The sequence below is a fragment of the Chelon labrosus genome (genome assembly GCF_963514085.1).
Source record: "Chelon labrosus genome assembly, chromosome: 11".
Taxonomy (NCBI): domain Eukaryota; kingdom Metazoa; phylum Chordata; class Actinopteri; order Mugiliformes; family Mugilidae; genus Chelon; species Chelon labrosus.
This window is the reverse complement of record NC_140344.1, coordinates 3,495,324-3,510,254: the sequence shown is the minus strand read 5'-3', so window position 1 is coordinate 3,510,254 and position 14,931 is coordinate 3,495,324. Positions and strand designations below refer to the sequence as shown.

The 14,931-nt window shown below is 39.0% G+C and overlaps 1 protein-coding gene across 1 annotated transcript; it reads right to left on the bottom strand.

Moving 5' to 3' along the window:
• Positions 1-159: 159 nt before the first annotated feature.
• LOC311496162 (uncharacterized protein) lies at positions 160-13,956 on the bottom strand. The gene is made up of 12 exons (XM_084555926.1): positions 13,327-13,956; positions 11,955-12,067; positions 10,410-10,442; positions 10,212-10,251; positions 9,881-10,009; positions 9,690-9,779; positions 8,169-8,342; positions 8,010-8,082; positions 4,079-4,380; positions 3,159-3,248; positions 1,875-2,048; positions 160-722 (listed from the first exon to the last, which is right to left on the bottom strand). The coding sequence occupies exons 3-12, from the start codon at positions 10,415-10,417 to the stop codon at positions 645-647; spliced, it is 1,158 nt and encodes a 385-aa protein (XP_084412052.1). The 5' UTR covers positions 10,418-10,442; positions 11,955-12,067; positions 13,327-13,956; the 3' UTR covers positions 160-644.
• Positions 13,957-14,931: the final 975 nt, after the last annotated feature.

The window sequence follows — 14,931 nt, the reverse complement described above, 5'->3', positions numbered from 1 at the left end:
CACCGTCACATCCAGTGGAAGTATTTAACTGGCTTTCTGGATTCTAACTGCAAGTATTTTGATCAATGACGATTCTTTTTGGAAACTAGAGTGGGAGATGACAGATCAGAAATGGGGTCATTGTCTTGTCTCTGTGTAAAGTCTGAATCTTTATTTATAGTATATGTTTTTCATCTTTCTAGGGAGATAGAGGTGTACAGTGTGCAGACACTGATATTCCAACACTAATAAAAAAAAAAGAAACATTTGCAGAGCCAGACCTTCTTTTTGCCCTGTTGGTCCTGTTTTCTGAAATCCCTTATATAAGTACTGTTTCTTTAAGAGTGTAAAATCTATGCAACTTTAAACTGCCACGTTGGACAAAATGAATGTATTAACAAGTGGATATTTCAAAACATTTATTTCTATTGATTCCATGGAAAGCTGTACATTTTGAAGTTTCTCTGCCAGAGGTTTTAAGTGTATACAAGAGTCTTTAGGGGGGGACGGTATATCACAAAAATAACTACAACAAAACAAAACAAAACAAAAAGCATCTTAACTCGTCCCTGAGTGTCCAGATGGGACGCAGATACACATTCAGTCACTCAGACCTCATACGGAAACGTCTCCCCTGCCGGCATCCTCCTCTGTCCAGGAGGCTTTTAGGAAGTCTCGAACATCTTCTTCCTGTCAGCCTTGTCCTCGATGTTTTTACGCCAGTCGCCAACTGCCTCTGAAGACTGATAAAACTCATGTAAATTATCATTTCAAACTAACGCTACGAAAATATACCTGAAACCTCCACTTCAGTCATTTCAAACCTGGTTTAGTCAATAATCACACTGCCATAAATCTCCTCATCAGATCATTTTTGTATGAAGTCCCTAAATGTCAGTTTAGTAAAACTTTATAACTGTGTTTGAAGAGGTGCTCTGTAAACTCATACTGTCATTGTAAAAAGTTGGAAGCAGACTCAGAATGTTGACATAATTGTCATGAGCATGTCTATTTATCCATTTAATCTTTTTTCTCTGGCAGAAAAGAGCTACTATAGCTTTGAAAGGGGAGTCATTTGAACTGAACTGTTGTGGCGTTTGTGAACGAATCGAATCTATTAACCAGCTCTTTAAAAGACGGTGTTGGTGACGAAGGTGGTATAGTGGTGAACATAGCAGTGGACCCAGGTGTGATCCCTAGCCAGCGCAAAGGTGTTGATCAAATTTCTCAAATGATAAATAAAGCATGTCTATCTAGAATATATATTTTATACATAGATAGACTCAGATATCCCACCAAAACAATATGCATTGGTGGAATGTCCACGTTTAAATGATTCTAATCCAGACCTTACCCTATCACAGTGCTTATTTTGAGGATAGAATAAGGTACTCCCAGGCTGTCATCTTAAAAATAATTAAATATCAAAATGAGACAGCCTTTTGAACGACTCTTTGAAAGGAACAGATCCACAAGATCCGGCTCCCTTCAAAGAACCATAAATCCCATCTCTATTTCTATTAAAACGAATTTCTGAGGCAGTGAAAATTTTCTGTAATTTTTTTTTATCACCAACAGAATGGGAAGATGAACTGGTCAGATTTGTTGAAATTGGGTCAGACGTGAATGATAATAATGAGAGCCTGGTAGAGGTGTATCAGATCTGTGAACTTTCTAAAGAATAAATATCTCTGCAGATCAATCACAAATTTAGTCACTTTACTGTGTATGCCCTTTAAACCCCAACCCCAATTCAATTTCTAACACAGCAATGTGTTTTTTTTCGTTGGGAAATATTTTAATCTGAAGCAAAACTTGAAGCTGTTAAAGCTGCACACTTCTGATCCCTTCACCTAAATGTTGCGATGATGACTAGATCAGTTCTTGTCACTCACCTCCTCTTTGACCTCCTTCTTGACCTGCTTCAGGTTGGACCTCAGGTCCATGGTCACCTTGTGTTTTCCTCCCAGCAGAGCCTGCAGCATGGCGTCAGCGGACATACGTACTTTCTTCAGGGCGGGTTTCTTCACTCCAGCCAGCTCCACCACCTTCAGCTTCAGATCCTCGATCTGGAGGAAGAAAAGCGTTTGTTCAAAGGTCATGAAACTGGCTAGGCTGAGATTCAAGAACATTTTCTCTGGAGTATTTTTGCTAAAGCTACAACATTTGGTGCATTTTGTAAAAACCTATTATTTTATTAGTATTAGCTGCCTGCTACCCTTTTACTGCTGCCATCCTGCCGTCTGTTTTGTCTTCTGTTACTTTACATGTTAAATGTGCGTGTCCGGATATGACAGGTCATTAACTCTGTTTTAAGAACAGATCAAACTGAGCTAACACAAGCTCATTTACAGTACATTTTCACCATTCCTGTCAATTAAATTAATAAATTAAACTAAATATTTTTTTCTACTTTTACTCACTCACTCGCTTATTCATTCGTTTATTACATCTGAATGCAATAATGCAGTACAAAAATGAATAAATTGCCACTGAACGTAATTTATTGTTTCATGTATGTTACAAAATGAGTTCTCTCCAAAATGAGAAGATGTAATTTAATAATACAGTCCCTCTCACTTTTCATCTATAATATGCACGTTAGGAACAGAAGTATTTAACATGTTTATGTGGAACAGACAATGTTGTGCGATATCTCCACAAATACAAAGCACTGTTAGACTAGGTTTCCTGGATGGTCATGAGCAAGAGATTTAATTTGTTTATTACTACCTAACTAAAAAGGTGAAAAAGACATCCTTTAAGCTGACTGAAGGATAGTTACACTTGATCCAAATTGAAATTCCACCATTTAAACAAGTTCAAGTGAGAAAGATCAGCGGACTTCACAGTCCTCCCATGCAATCTGACTCAAAAAAATGAAGTTTACTCTCAACTTGATGTCTTTAACATTTTTAGGTAAAAATTTTCACCACCATTTTTCCCCCCCAGGATATTTTAGCTTTCCAGTTCAAATATACTGGACATCTCGGAGTAACATCAAGTATAATGTTCCCCTACTCACTCTTCAGATGCCTTCATCCCAAAATGAAATGACTAGTGTGCCATGGTTTAAAGACAATTGCATTATAAAAACAGCAAAACAAAGGTACTTTTGCAAGTGAAATAAAAATCTGATGATAATACTGCATAAAATGACTTTGTGGATTGCGTCTCACCTCTTTGTCCGACTTCTGAACTTTGGCCTCAGCGTCATATCTCGCCTCGTCGATCTTGTCAATTATGGCGTGGAGCTTCTTGCAGATTTCCTGTTGAAGTTGTAGATACATGTAGTATAGTTATATACAGTTTTGGAGCTGCTTCTCTGGTGTGTTGTGCTACAATATATAATCCATGCAATGCAATACCTGGCAGTTGAGGTTAGTGGTTTGTTTGCACATCAAGGTTTTACACACAAAACATATGACTCTGGAACAGGGATGTCCACACATCTCTGATGCATCAGTAATAATAATAATATTACTTGCAGTAACATCCTAATTTGTTCCAGTTGGCATAACAAATATGTTGAATATGTGAAGTATATGTTGTGACTTATTCAAATGATATGTTGGATCTTATAGTGTTACATCCCTACTTTCACTATTTCTGCTCTAAGTATTGAAAAGAAATAGAATTATGGCATGTAATCACTAGGAAATATCTATAGGTTTTCAATCCTGCATAAAATATTGTTGTTGTTTTTTTTAACATTTATGTAACTGTATCATGGGAATGTTATGTTTATAAGACTATAACTGATTTAGGTAATAGCTGTTAGGATTCTTTGTGGACGTCACAACCGTAACAACAGGATGAATTTGTAGGCTGAAGATATTTTTCTCTCTCTCTATTTTAATGTCTGCTGTTGCTGCTTGAAAAGGACAACAATATGGGGAAAATTACAAAGTGTAGCCTAAATATTGCTGATAACACTGCATGAACTTCAGCAGACATGATTTAGACTCTCTTTTTAAGAGGCTACTCCGTAGTAACAAGGAAAAAGAATATGAAATACAAAAAAGATCCTTTTTTTTTTTTTAACTATACTATCACGAACCTTTATCACAAAAAAATATTTGTCAAGTTTTGGTCTCACCATGAGGGTGGCCTGGTCTCCACTGAGGTCTGGGAGTGGGCAGTTCTCGGCCATGTAGGCCTCCTTTGCTGCTTCATTGTCCTTCTTTTCCTGCTCAATCCAGTTGGCAGCGATCTGCAGCATCAAACTCTGCAGGGGAGAGGAACGCATGCATGTGCAAAGTTCAGCGAAAGGCACAAGACGCTCAATGGTTGACCTCAATGAAAAGACAAAGAAAGTTTCATTCTCACCTTCAGATGATGCCTGCGGCTGGACGTCATTTTCTTTGCGCTGTAAGATTAGAAAGTTGTGATCAGGATTGACTTATATAAAAGTTAGATAAGCAGACTGATCCCATCTCATGTCTGTATGCTGGATTTGACGCTATGCTCAGCACTCAGGTGGCCTAGTTTAGCTCAAAAACTAGAAATGGGAGAGCAGCCCAGAAGTAGCAAGATCCACCTACTATTGCCTCTGAAGCTCACTGATTAACATGTTTTAGGTTGGCTTGTTGTTTACCCTTTTGGTGTCGGTGATGACCATCTAAGCTAAGGTAAGCTAACCCAGCCAGCTACTTGCGTTAGATAGATAGATAGATAGATAGATAGATAGATAGATAGATAGATAGATAGATACTTTATTAATCCCGAGGGAAATTCAAGCATCCAGTAGCAGTAACATACATTGAACATAAAATACAAAAGCTATATAAAAAATAGAAAGTGACTAGAAATAAAATGTTTATACAACTATAAACTATGTTAAAAATATAAAGTGACCTGTTAGAAATATAAATATAAAGTGACCTGTTAGAAATATAAAGTGACCAGTATAAGTAGAAGGTTTAGCTGTATATTACACACATTTGGCAGACTGTCAAACCATTTCCTGATGGTTGATTTGACGTATTTTTCTGCATTTTCATGCAAGATGCGAGACAGAGAATTTAAAGTGACAGTGATCCTCTGAGGCTTGACGCCTGCTGTAACCTGGTTCTCCTCACACATGCATACCAGCAGCATGTACAGCTGCTGCTGTTTGAGGTTGACCTTCAAGGTGAATGCGTGCTTCCATCCGTTTAGATGCCTCTCATGCATTAGTGGTGTTCCTTTCCGCATGAAATAATATGCATATCTTACTGATAACTAAAAGATGAATCCTTATTTATTAGATGTTCTGACAGTTTTCCAGTTGAATGTCCTTCTGAGACAAGATGAACTTTAAAAATGTGAAATGTGTCGACAGACCAAAATACCACACTGGAGGATAATGTTTCAAATTATATATTAATAATACATAAATATGTATTTTGGTGTCAGCTGCACTTTTCTTTCAAATATGTTTCTCTCAAAATCAACAGTTGCTGATACACAAAATGGATCTAATTCATATTTCATATTTTATCTGAGAACTTTGTTGCCTCTCCAATAAATACCAAATTCCATACATAGTGACAAAAGGGAATTAGCTTCTAAAACTTTGGGAGTGGGTCTGATAAAACAATAAAACCAACAGAGAGATGAGCCTGACCATCTGAGTGTCAAATGTCTGGTTCTCATTTGAAGTTTAGCAGAATCATTTCTGAGAAGAAGATGAAGGAGAAGTGTACTTACTCAGACATCTTGGTTGCTTCTGATCTTCACACCCTGTTCAGAGACAGAAGACAATCTTCAGTTCAATATGAGCAGGCAGTTTTCATAAAGCACACTGACTCCGTCCTGAGCTGAACTGGACATGTCTTCTTGCCTCCACGTTATTGATCAGCCTCCCTTTGACCTCCAGCGGGAAAGACGACACGCTTTACTATCATGGAAAACCTGCCGCCAGCGATCACAAACCAGCTAATTTTGGAGGGGCGAGGTCAGATGCCAAGGCCCTGGCGCTCAACAGTTGGACCCTGCGTGGAATGGCCATTCTGTGTGGAATTTAACTTGTTGCACCTAGTCAAAGGTCTGAGCACGAAATGCCACCGGCAGAGGAACCAAATGTGGCGGCAAGCATGCAGTGAGAGCAGTTAACACCAGCGCCAACATCCTACTGGCATGCACAACACCAGCTAACACCGATGGTGTTTCAGAACGCAAGTTAAAGAATTAGAAACACAAAAATTCACAAAACTGAAGTCTGTTTTTCATGAATCTTAAACAACTAATCCAACTGCAGGCAGAAGAACAACAATAGAAATAGTTTTTCTCAAAGCCCATTTTCACACACATATATTAAGTCTTTCGCAAAACATAAAAAGATCTCTGTAATACTTTATATTTGGTTTAAATTAAACATATCCTTTAAGGGCTTGCTTTCATTCAATTAGTACTAAATTACAGAAGGTTATGATGAAAAACTACACTGTGTAAAAAGAATAATTTTAAAAGATAATACAGAGCTAAGATGCCACCACATGTATCTGCAGAGTTTCGGCTTTTAGCGTTCAAAAAACTAATAAAGATGCTTTTTGTTCTTGTTTTTAATCATCAATCTCAATAGTTTTACCAAATCCACACAAGCTGCAAACAAAATATCCAAAGGCCATCCATTCATAATAAACCCAGCTTCAATAAAAGCCTAGCAGAACAAAAATCCAAACTTTAAATTCATGTCCAGTAGTTTTCATGTCGCTGAATGACCTACAATGACCTTCATTAAGTCCAGTGAGTCTCAGCTGCGGTATAACCAATCCCACTCCTTCTATGTGGTTCTGCCTCTGACCACAACCACAGAAGGTCAGAGGTCACACCTGCAGCAGCACCTTTGCAAAACAGACTTGCACACTCAAAACTGTGTTGTTCCCCTAACAGAGCGAGTGAAGCCAATCTGCAGGAGAGACTCTCACCTACCGAATGTGACGAAGACGAGGAAGAAGAAGAAGGGGGGAGACACTGCGAAGTCCCAAACAGTAATGATTAAACAGGGTATATAGGGTGTGATATGCTTGCTCGGCAGGAAAGTCAGTCCTCTTTATGGTAACAGAGCCACTTCAGACCAATGGGCCAGCAGGCTCCAGAAATACAACCGCAACTCTTGGAGGAACCTCGTAAATTTCAGGTTCCCTCCCTCTGAGACAAGTGAAGAGAAGCGCCGATTGTTACACAACAGTTGGCCAGTGTGGCTGACATTATTATTGCACCCTGATTCAGTTTCCAATCGCAGCAGGCAAGCAGTGAGAACAGTGTGTGAAGCTTTTACTCGCAGCCACTGGAGTGATTTCAGGCCAGTTATGATTCAGTTTCAGCACTAAGTTGTCTTAACTTTTGCCCGTTCATTATACAAATAATAGCAGGAAATGTACAATATGAGTTGTTTGGCATAACACTAAAGAAGAGTTTTACGGCGTGAGGTTAGCTTTCATGCCCTGATTAAATAAATATTGATACAAAAAGTTTGAAGGAAAATTGTTACTCACCGTTTGTAGAACTTTGTGTGCCCCAGCTTTGTTTGTGCTCGTCACCAACCGTGATGGAGAACAAGTGTGATTTGTGATGGAAGTATTTGGTAGGAAGCCATGTTTTATGACTGGAAATACAGCCAGATGATGTGCAGGAAGTAAAGTGGAAAGAAAAACCCCCGTGCTGACATCTGGTGGTTCAACGTGCAACACTCTAAAAATCTAAGTTAAGTTAAGTTTGTCAGTTTCCACTGATTTAGAATCAGGCTCCAATGCTATTTAATACTTAAACAGTCTATATATATCAAATCTCAAATGAATTAGAGATTAGTAGCAATGGAAATACTAATAGTAGTAATAGTAATAAAGAAAGTAAATCCCACTTTTTCCTCTTCCAAACATTTGAAAAAAAAACTGCAGCACAACATTGCCTTATTCCAAAAAAATGAAAATTTAATCACTGGAGTTTTTCCAATTCCATTAAAAAGGTCGGATCTAACAGTGGACAAGAGCTACAGTAGTACTTGGGGGAGTGAAAATTGAAGGTAGGACTACAAAGTCTTTAAGAAGTCTCGAACATCTTCTTCCTGTCAGCTTTGTCCTCAACATTCTTACGCCAGTCGCCAACTCCCTCCCCAGCCTGAAAGACGGACAGGTCCAACACAGTGACAACACCGTCCAACATCAAGTTAAAGTCCAGAAAGCCATTTTGTGACAGTGCCTCACCTCCTCTTTGACCTCCTTCTTGACCTGCTTCAGGTTGGCCCTCAGGTCCATGGTCACCTTGTGTTTTCCTCCCAGCAGAGCCTGCAGCATGGAGTCAGCGGACATACGCACTTTCTTCAGGGCGGGTTTCTTCACTCCGGCCAGCTCCACCACCTTCAGCCTCAGCTCTTCAATCTATTAAACAGAAGCCCAAAGACTGAACAAAGCTTCTTTGTCATCTTCCTGTGAGCTGACTCAGTCAGTGCCACATGCATGCAGGAGCCTGTTGTGTTTAGTAGCTGTTTTAGGGCCGGTGTATCACTAGATCATCCCTATGCACCTCATTTGGTTTAGTTCATTGGTTTAGATTGACAGTTACAGACTTCACTTTTTGTTAAAATTCATCACGGTTAAAATGCACCTCAGCACATACAAATTAAAGGCTGAATCTTTAGTTCTACATCGCTGCTTCAGTCAGCCGTATGTATGTATGACAGATGTATGTTTAGCTTCCCCCTTGCTGCTCTTTACTAATATAAATGTGTATGTACTGTAATTGCTGCACAGTATAGATCTAATTTTAGGTATGATGCAAATTAGACAACAGGCATGAAAGGTAAAAACGGTAAAACATTTACTGAAATTACAAAATGTACAAATGTACAAATACATTACAGATTCAAATTACACACTATACACTACAACACCAACTATTGCATCCAATTTGAAACAGAGTTCAAGCGTTTCACTGAGGACTTCTAAACTTTAAAACGTTAATTCACAAATGAATTTCCTATTTGTTAGCTTTCATTAACCGGAGGTAGTTCCCACTCCGACTGGTCCTTTGAGAAACTAGTGCTTGCAAAAGGTTCCTAGGTACCTACTGAATGTGCACAAACCGACATTGGAGGATTACATGCGTTATTTCGGCTGCAGTCTGAGCAGAAGTGTCATTCGTGACACTCGGCGCCAAGGGGTTAACTTGGGCAGAAATTGCTTTGCACAAAGGAAAAAATTCAAGGCCACCTTCTTGATTATTAAACAATTACAGTAATATTTTGTTCCTGTAACTGTATGCACCTATAAGTTTTCATGAGCAAAAAAGAAAAACTGATTTAAATGTATTTTTTAATGGTCTTGACAGTTTTTACTTAACAGGGGAGAGAATCCTAGCATAAAGGATCACCTGATGCTTTAGATTTTCTGAAATATTGAAAAGTTTGTCGATACAGTACCATTGGATGCAAGGCTTTGCTACAACTTACTGCTCATGGAGAAAAACAAAATGATTTGTTCAATCAAACCGTTTAGTTATTTGTTGCATTGCACTTCTGGAAACAGGTTATTTCTTATAATATGTACATTATTCCATATCATTTTTTGCTTCTAAACCATGAAATTATCCAAGATGGCCCTCACATGGATCTTGCTCCTAGCTTATTGAATTCTACTTGTCAGACTGTGTTCAGCAGTAGAATGTGAATATTGGAAACAAATGTAAACGCTGTTTACATTACAACACCTAAGACTTGGAAAACATACCTCTTTGTCTGACTTTGCCACTTTGGCTTCTGTATCGTATCTTTCTTCATCAATGCCGTCGATAAGCTGAGACAGCTTTTTGCAGAATTCCTGCGAGTATAAAAAGGAGACACATTGTTCTAAGGAATTGAGCTCATGACCTCGGAGCTGTAAGGGACACAGAAAGAAATGTCGGATTCATGAGTTTTTACCATCAGAGCTGCCTGGTCTCCGCTCAGATCGGGTGGGGAACATTTCTCTGCCATGTAAGCCTCCTTGGCGGCTACGATTTCAGCAGTTTCCTGCTCCAACCAGTTAGCAGCTATCTGCAGAATCAGACTCTGCAAGACAATGGCACAGAGACTCTAAGTTATTACTGTCTGAAAAGTTTTATTTTCATAAAGCTCCAGTAACTTGCCTTTGGGGCCACTCCAGACACAGATTTATCATAGTAAATATGCTTTTCCACAAGCAGCAGACACAGAGCAGCACCACATTTACTTTCAAAGGGATGATAACGAAATGGAGTTAGTTGAGTCTTACCTTGAGGTGATGCCTGCGGCTCGATGTCATCTTCTTTCCCCTTTAATCAATAGGAATATGATGTCAACAATAACAGTGAAGGATTCCCACAGAAATTCTTCAGAAAGCGTTGGATGTTAATGAATGAATATGATCACAGTGTCAAACTCTAATGAGTGTCTGCTTTTATGAATTTAAACAGAATAAACTTTTACTCACTCAGACATGTTGGCTTCTTCTTGGTTTCAGACTCTGGTAATAATCAGAAAAGTCAAGAATACAAGAAGGAGAAAAGTATGAGACAGTTATGGGTGCATAACAAGGCAGTGCAACTGTTTGGGGCCCCAGAGGGCTGACAAATTTTAAATGTAACCAGTGGCAGAGAGCTAAACCCTTTCCCTTTTGCCTGACTTTATATTTTGTTTTGCCTTATTGCTGCCCTGTTACACTTACATGTTTTCAACTGTATCCTGTCCTTCATACGTGTAACTAGTAGACAAGGCAGTTATTAGTTGTCTCTGTGTGGTCAGGGACTGAAATGCCCCAACAGGAGGCTCTTTTGCAGTTCCACTGTTTTTGCGATCTCCAGGAGATTTATGTGTCATGTGAAACTTCAGGGTGCAGGTTCCATGAATCCCGAGCCCAGAGGGTCACCGCTAATCCTGGCCCAGAGTCAAAAGTCAGTGGGATTTATGATGAGCCCTTTAAGAGTGGTAACATGGAAAGTAGGTTGTTGTTCTGATGGAAGAGGAGCACTACATGCAACTGAAACCTTTCAGACATGAACTGGCTGCTGAACGCCCTCTGGCTGAAGCTGCTGCTGGAATTTACATTTGCCATGTGTCTGCTGATCTAGAGCTGTTGTCTTGTCAGCAGTCAAACTGTCTCATTAAACCCTCACAAAGAATATGTTCAATCTTTTCTTGTCTTTTCTCTATCAGTCCAAGGTGGATGAACAGTTTTAAGATGCTTGATGGTGTTTGCATCCTTGATGGCATTGCAGATTTTTTTCTTTGACCACACAGGCTCACAGCTCTCATCTGTCAGCAAAAACACTGGCTCATGTCTTAATGAAGTATAATCAGAGGAACAAGCAGTTAAACCAGATGGATTTATACAAAAAAATAAAAATAAAAAATCAACAAGCGTTTGAGTGTTTAACTTCTGTTAAAAACGGGGGAAATTAAAATATATCCAGGAGCTTATTCTTAAAGTCATACTGTAATTATAATACTGTCATTTTTGTGAATTTAAAGATGATCATTGCACAACACAGTGCTAGGGATGATAAAGATAAATTATACTCTTCACACCTAGCCCTTTAGATAAGGTCAGGAATTGGTCATTTCTACATATTTTCCTTGGGCCTATACATCTGCAGAATAAATCTGTTGATTACATTTTGTAAACTTAAATAAGCTGTTTCAACAGTATCAGACTGACTTCCTTCAGCAAAAGGTGAAGAAGAAGTGTAAAGTGTTTTACCACTGAGCATCAACTTCTTTTAAGCCACTAAATCCACAAAGTAAAAGAGTTTCTCACCTACAAAGTGACGAGGAGGAGGGCTGCAGAGACTGACAGAGGGGCTGGGAGTCACAGACTAAGAGGAAAAATCTGTGGGGTATATATATGGGCTTGGACTACCATATAGTGTAATTAATACACTGCATGGGGTTTGGAGGTAGCTCTTTAAGGCCATGAGGAACCGCCTGAGACCAGATAGCCAAAGTACTCCTGAAATACATTCATCCTTTGACCACTCACCTCGTAAATCCTCCATTATTGACATATGGGCATCTGGTCTGAGTAGGTCAGCAGTCCGCTTAGGGACAGGTCACAGGTCAGGCTGTCAGTGACCATTCAGGATGTGAAGAGATCTGTAAAAGAAATAACAATAATAATATAAACTTTAATAATATATATATACTTGTAATTTGTAATTTAATTAATCATATTGATCCCACATGGGGTAATTATCTTTCACAATTTGGGGAGTTAGGTGCTTTCTCAAGGCACCTCTACATGGACACAGGGGGACCCACAGCTCCCCTCAAATCAAGAATAATGTAAGACTTCCATTAGACTTAATTAGAATCAAGATCTTGGACATCAAAGCTGGAAGCATCATTGTATATACTCCTTTATTTTTACCACATTTTAAATTCAGATAAATCTTAGTGATCATTGAGCAGATCAATGCGATCTAAAACAGTGGACAATGTTGTCTTGACGAGGAAAAGATGTGTATGGCCTTCACAATGAGAACATCCTTCCATTAAATATTTAAAACAGCGTCTTTGCACCACCAAATCCAAATCCACCCTAGTGTAGGCAGACTAGATTCTTATCAGAATACAACTTTCCACCACAAACAAATTGTGGGCGGTCAGGTCTGGCTTCCAGACTAAATCTTCACTTCACTGTCCTCATCTATTTACATTCTAATGTAAACAGAGTACCTTTTTTCTTGTTTTCTACCTTTTTTGTTTGCTTAAAAGGCTGGAATGGATAAATGAGTGTGCAGGACCCAGGCTGTTTATCATCTAAACAATACAATCCGGTGCAACTGGTTGAACTGTAGTGATTATTTAGATGATTCATACAGGCCATTTCTAGGAATGCTGTATTTAATGTGTATTACATGGAATGCAAGTGGCCATTTCATGCATCTTGGGAGGACTGGATATGCTGTATCTAATCTAAAACAACAAAGTTGAATAGTACCAAACTCTCATCTGGATTCAATCCACATATGACACACCTAAAATGACAAGTGTAAAATAGGGCCCTAGAATTGAGAAAGATTCCAGTTAGGACCTGTTCCCGGAAAACATGATGACAGCATGATGACTTGGTTGATGTGAGGCAGTCAACTTGCCATCATAGCAACATGACACATCATGTGTGATAATTCTTAACGTTATCACTTCAACAAACCCCTTAACAAGAGTCACTTGTTTTGCCTGCCAGGATTTCCAAGACAAACATATGCTCACAGAAACATTAGCAGCTAGTTTGTCTCTCTATAACAGGCAGATCTATGCAGAAAGTTGCTCAAAAATCTAATCAGACCACTACTCCGTTGCATCTGTGCTGCAGTTATCTCAATTTAAGCTGGGAGACATTCAAGATGTACCTTATTTTTTGACTTGTGTTAGTCCAAACAGTTTGGATTCATGTTGGATTCACAGCATCTGGGGAAAAAAACATAGAGAGAAATTAAATTAAACTGGATTAAAACCACAACTAGAACATATATACATATTCATATAACCGATGTGACTCACCTTCTGTGTGACTGTATGGGCGCATTTTAAAATATATGCTTTTGAATGAATTAGGGCTTGGGATGTGTCCAACGTGAACATAATATAGCGTGAGCTGTTTGCAGAGGACTGCAGCCTGAGGAGTGCAAACATTGCACAAGCACCAGGACGTGATGCAGGAAGTCCTCTGCTGACACCATGTGGCCAACGTGAAACTATTCTCTGAGTCAACTCTGCATTCTCTTCCACGTTCATTTAAACTCTGGAAGGCAGCTACACTTTATTTAAGTCCCCCTGTCTAACATTTCTATAGGAACATTTAAATGTTTTCGCTGAAGCTGCTGTAGTTACAGACAATGGCTAGTATACCTTATACATTAGAATACATTAGTTTTTTGATCCAGATATTGCAGGATGGATGACATTTCTGCTACCCAGAATCAAGTCAGAAAAAGTGCAGCCATTGTCATTTGTCAGAGTTTGCACAGTAGTACTGACATTGGAAATATAGCGCCAAAGGCCAGACAGGCGGCCCTCAGATGGAACTCGTACACACAAAGTTACATCAGCTGTATGAACTTTCACAAAATATCCACTTTGGAGGATGTGAATACCAAAAAAAGAGGAGGGAGTTCATATGTGCTCTTTCTGTGAACAAACTGAAATGCCATCTGGAACTGTAAGATCACAGCCATTCTGTGGGGAATAATAGTAGCTAGCCAGCTGTCTAACATCCTTCTTGTCTGGCTAGACACCTGCTGTAGGTTTGTGGTCTGTGTGCTCACATCTAGGCCAAACCTGGGCCACTACTGTGCAAACTCTGGCTGCAACCAATATCAGCAGCATCCATTTCTTACGCATATGGATCGGCTTCACTTTTTAGATTGGGGGAATGCGTTGATTTGTTGTCCAAATTTAAATGCAAGCTGATTTTTCCAAATCTTTGTAATCTTTGCAAGTATCACCTCATAGATTTGGTAATCTGTGAGATGGTGCTTACGAAAGGACAGTTTTGACATGACGATGATATAGCACTAAATGCTTTTCCATTGTTTGAGTGAAATGAGAGCTACATCCATCCAGTTTCCTGTTGTTTTATGATGGAACTGCTGACTTTTGAGCACAGCACCATAAAGTAGACTAACAGTGCCGTTGTTGCTACAAGAAGATGCAGTGTTGTTTAGATTATTTAAACATTTCATTGAATATGTGTAATATGAAGGTTTTCTTTTCACATTCCACATAAATAACTTAATGATGTGATCTTAACAGCAAAAATCCTAAGCGACGGATGGATGGAAACATGGATATTGTGTCTTGTCCCTCACTGACATGCACAGCACTACACAAAGAGCACAACAGCCTTGTTAAAGCTTGAGCACACCTTCAAACAGAACTCATAGTTCAGTAACATTAATCAGGTGCGTCCAGATGCTTCGTTTTGGAACTTTGGAAATTAACCTTTCACTAAACTC

Coding starts and splice junctions, on each gene's coding strand:
- LOC311496162 (XM_084555926.1), bottom strand. Junction 9,780..9,880: donor GAGACCAGGCAGCTCTGATG/GTAAAAACTCAT, acceptor TTATACTCGCAG/GAATTCTGCAAAAAGCTGTC. Junction 3,249..4,078: donor GAGACCAGGCCACCCTCATG/GTGAGACCAAAA, acceptor CAACTTCAACAG/GAAATCTGCAAGAAGCTCCA.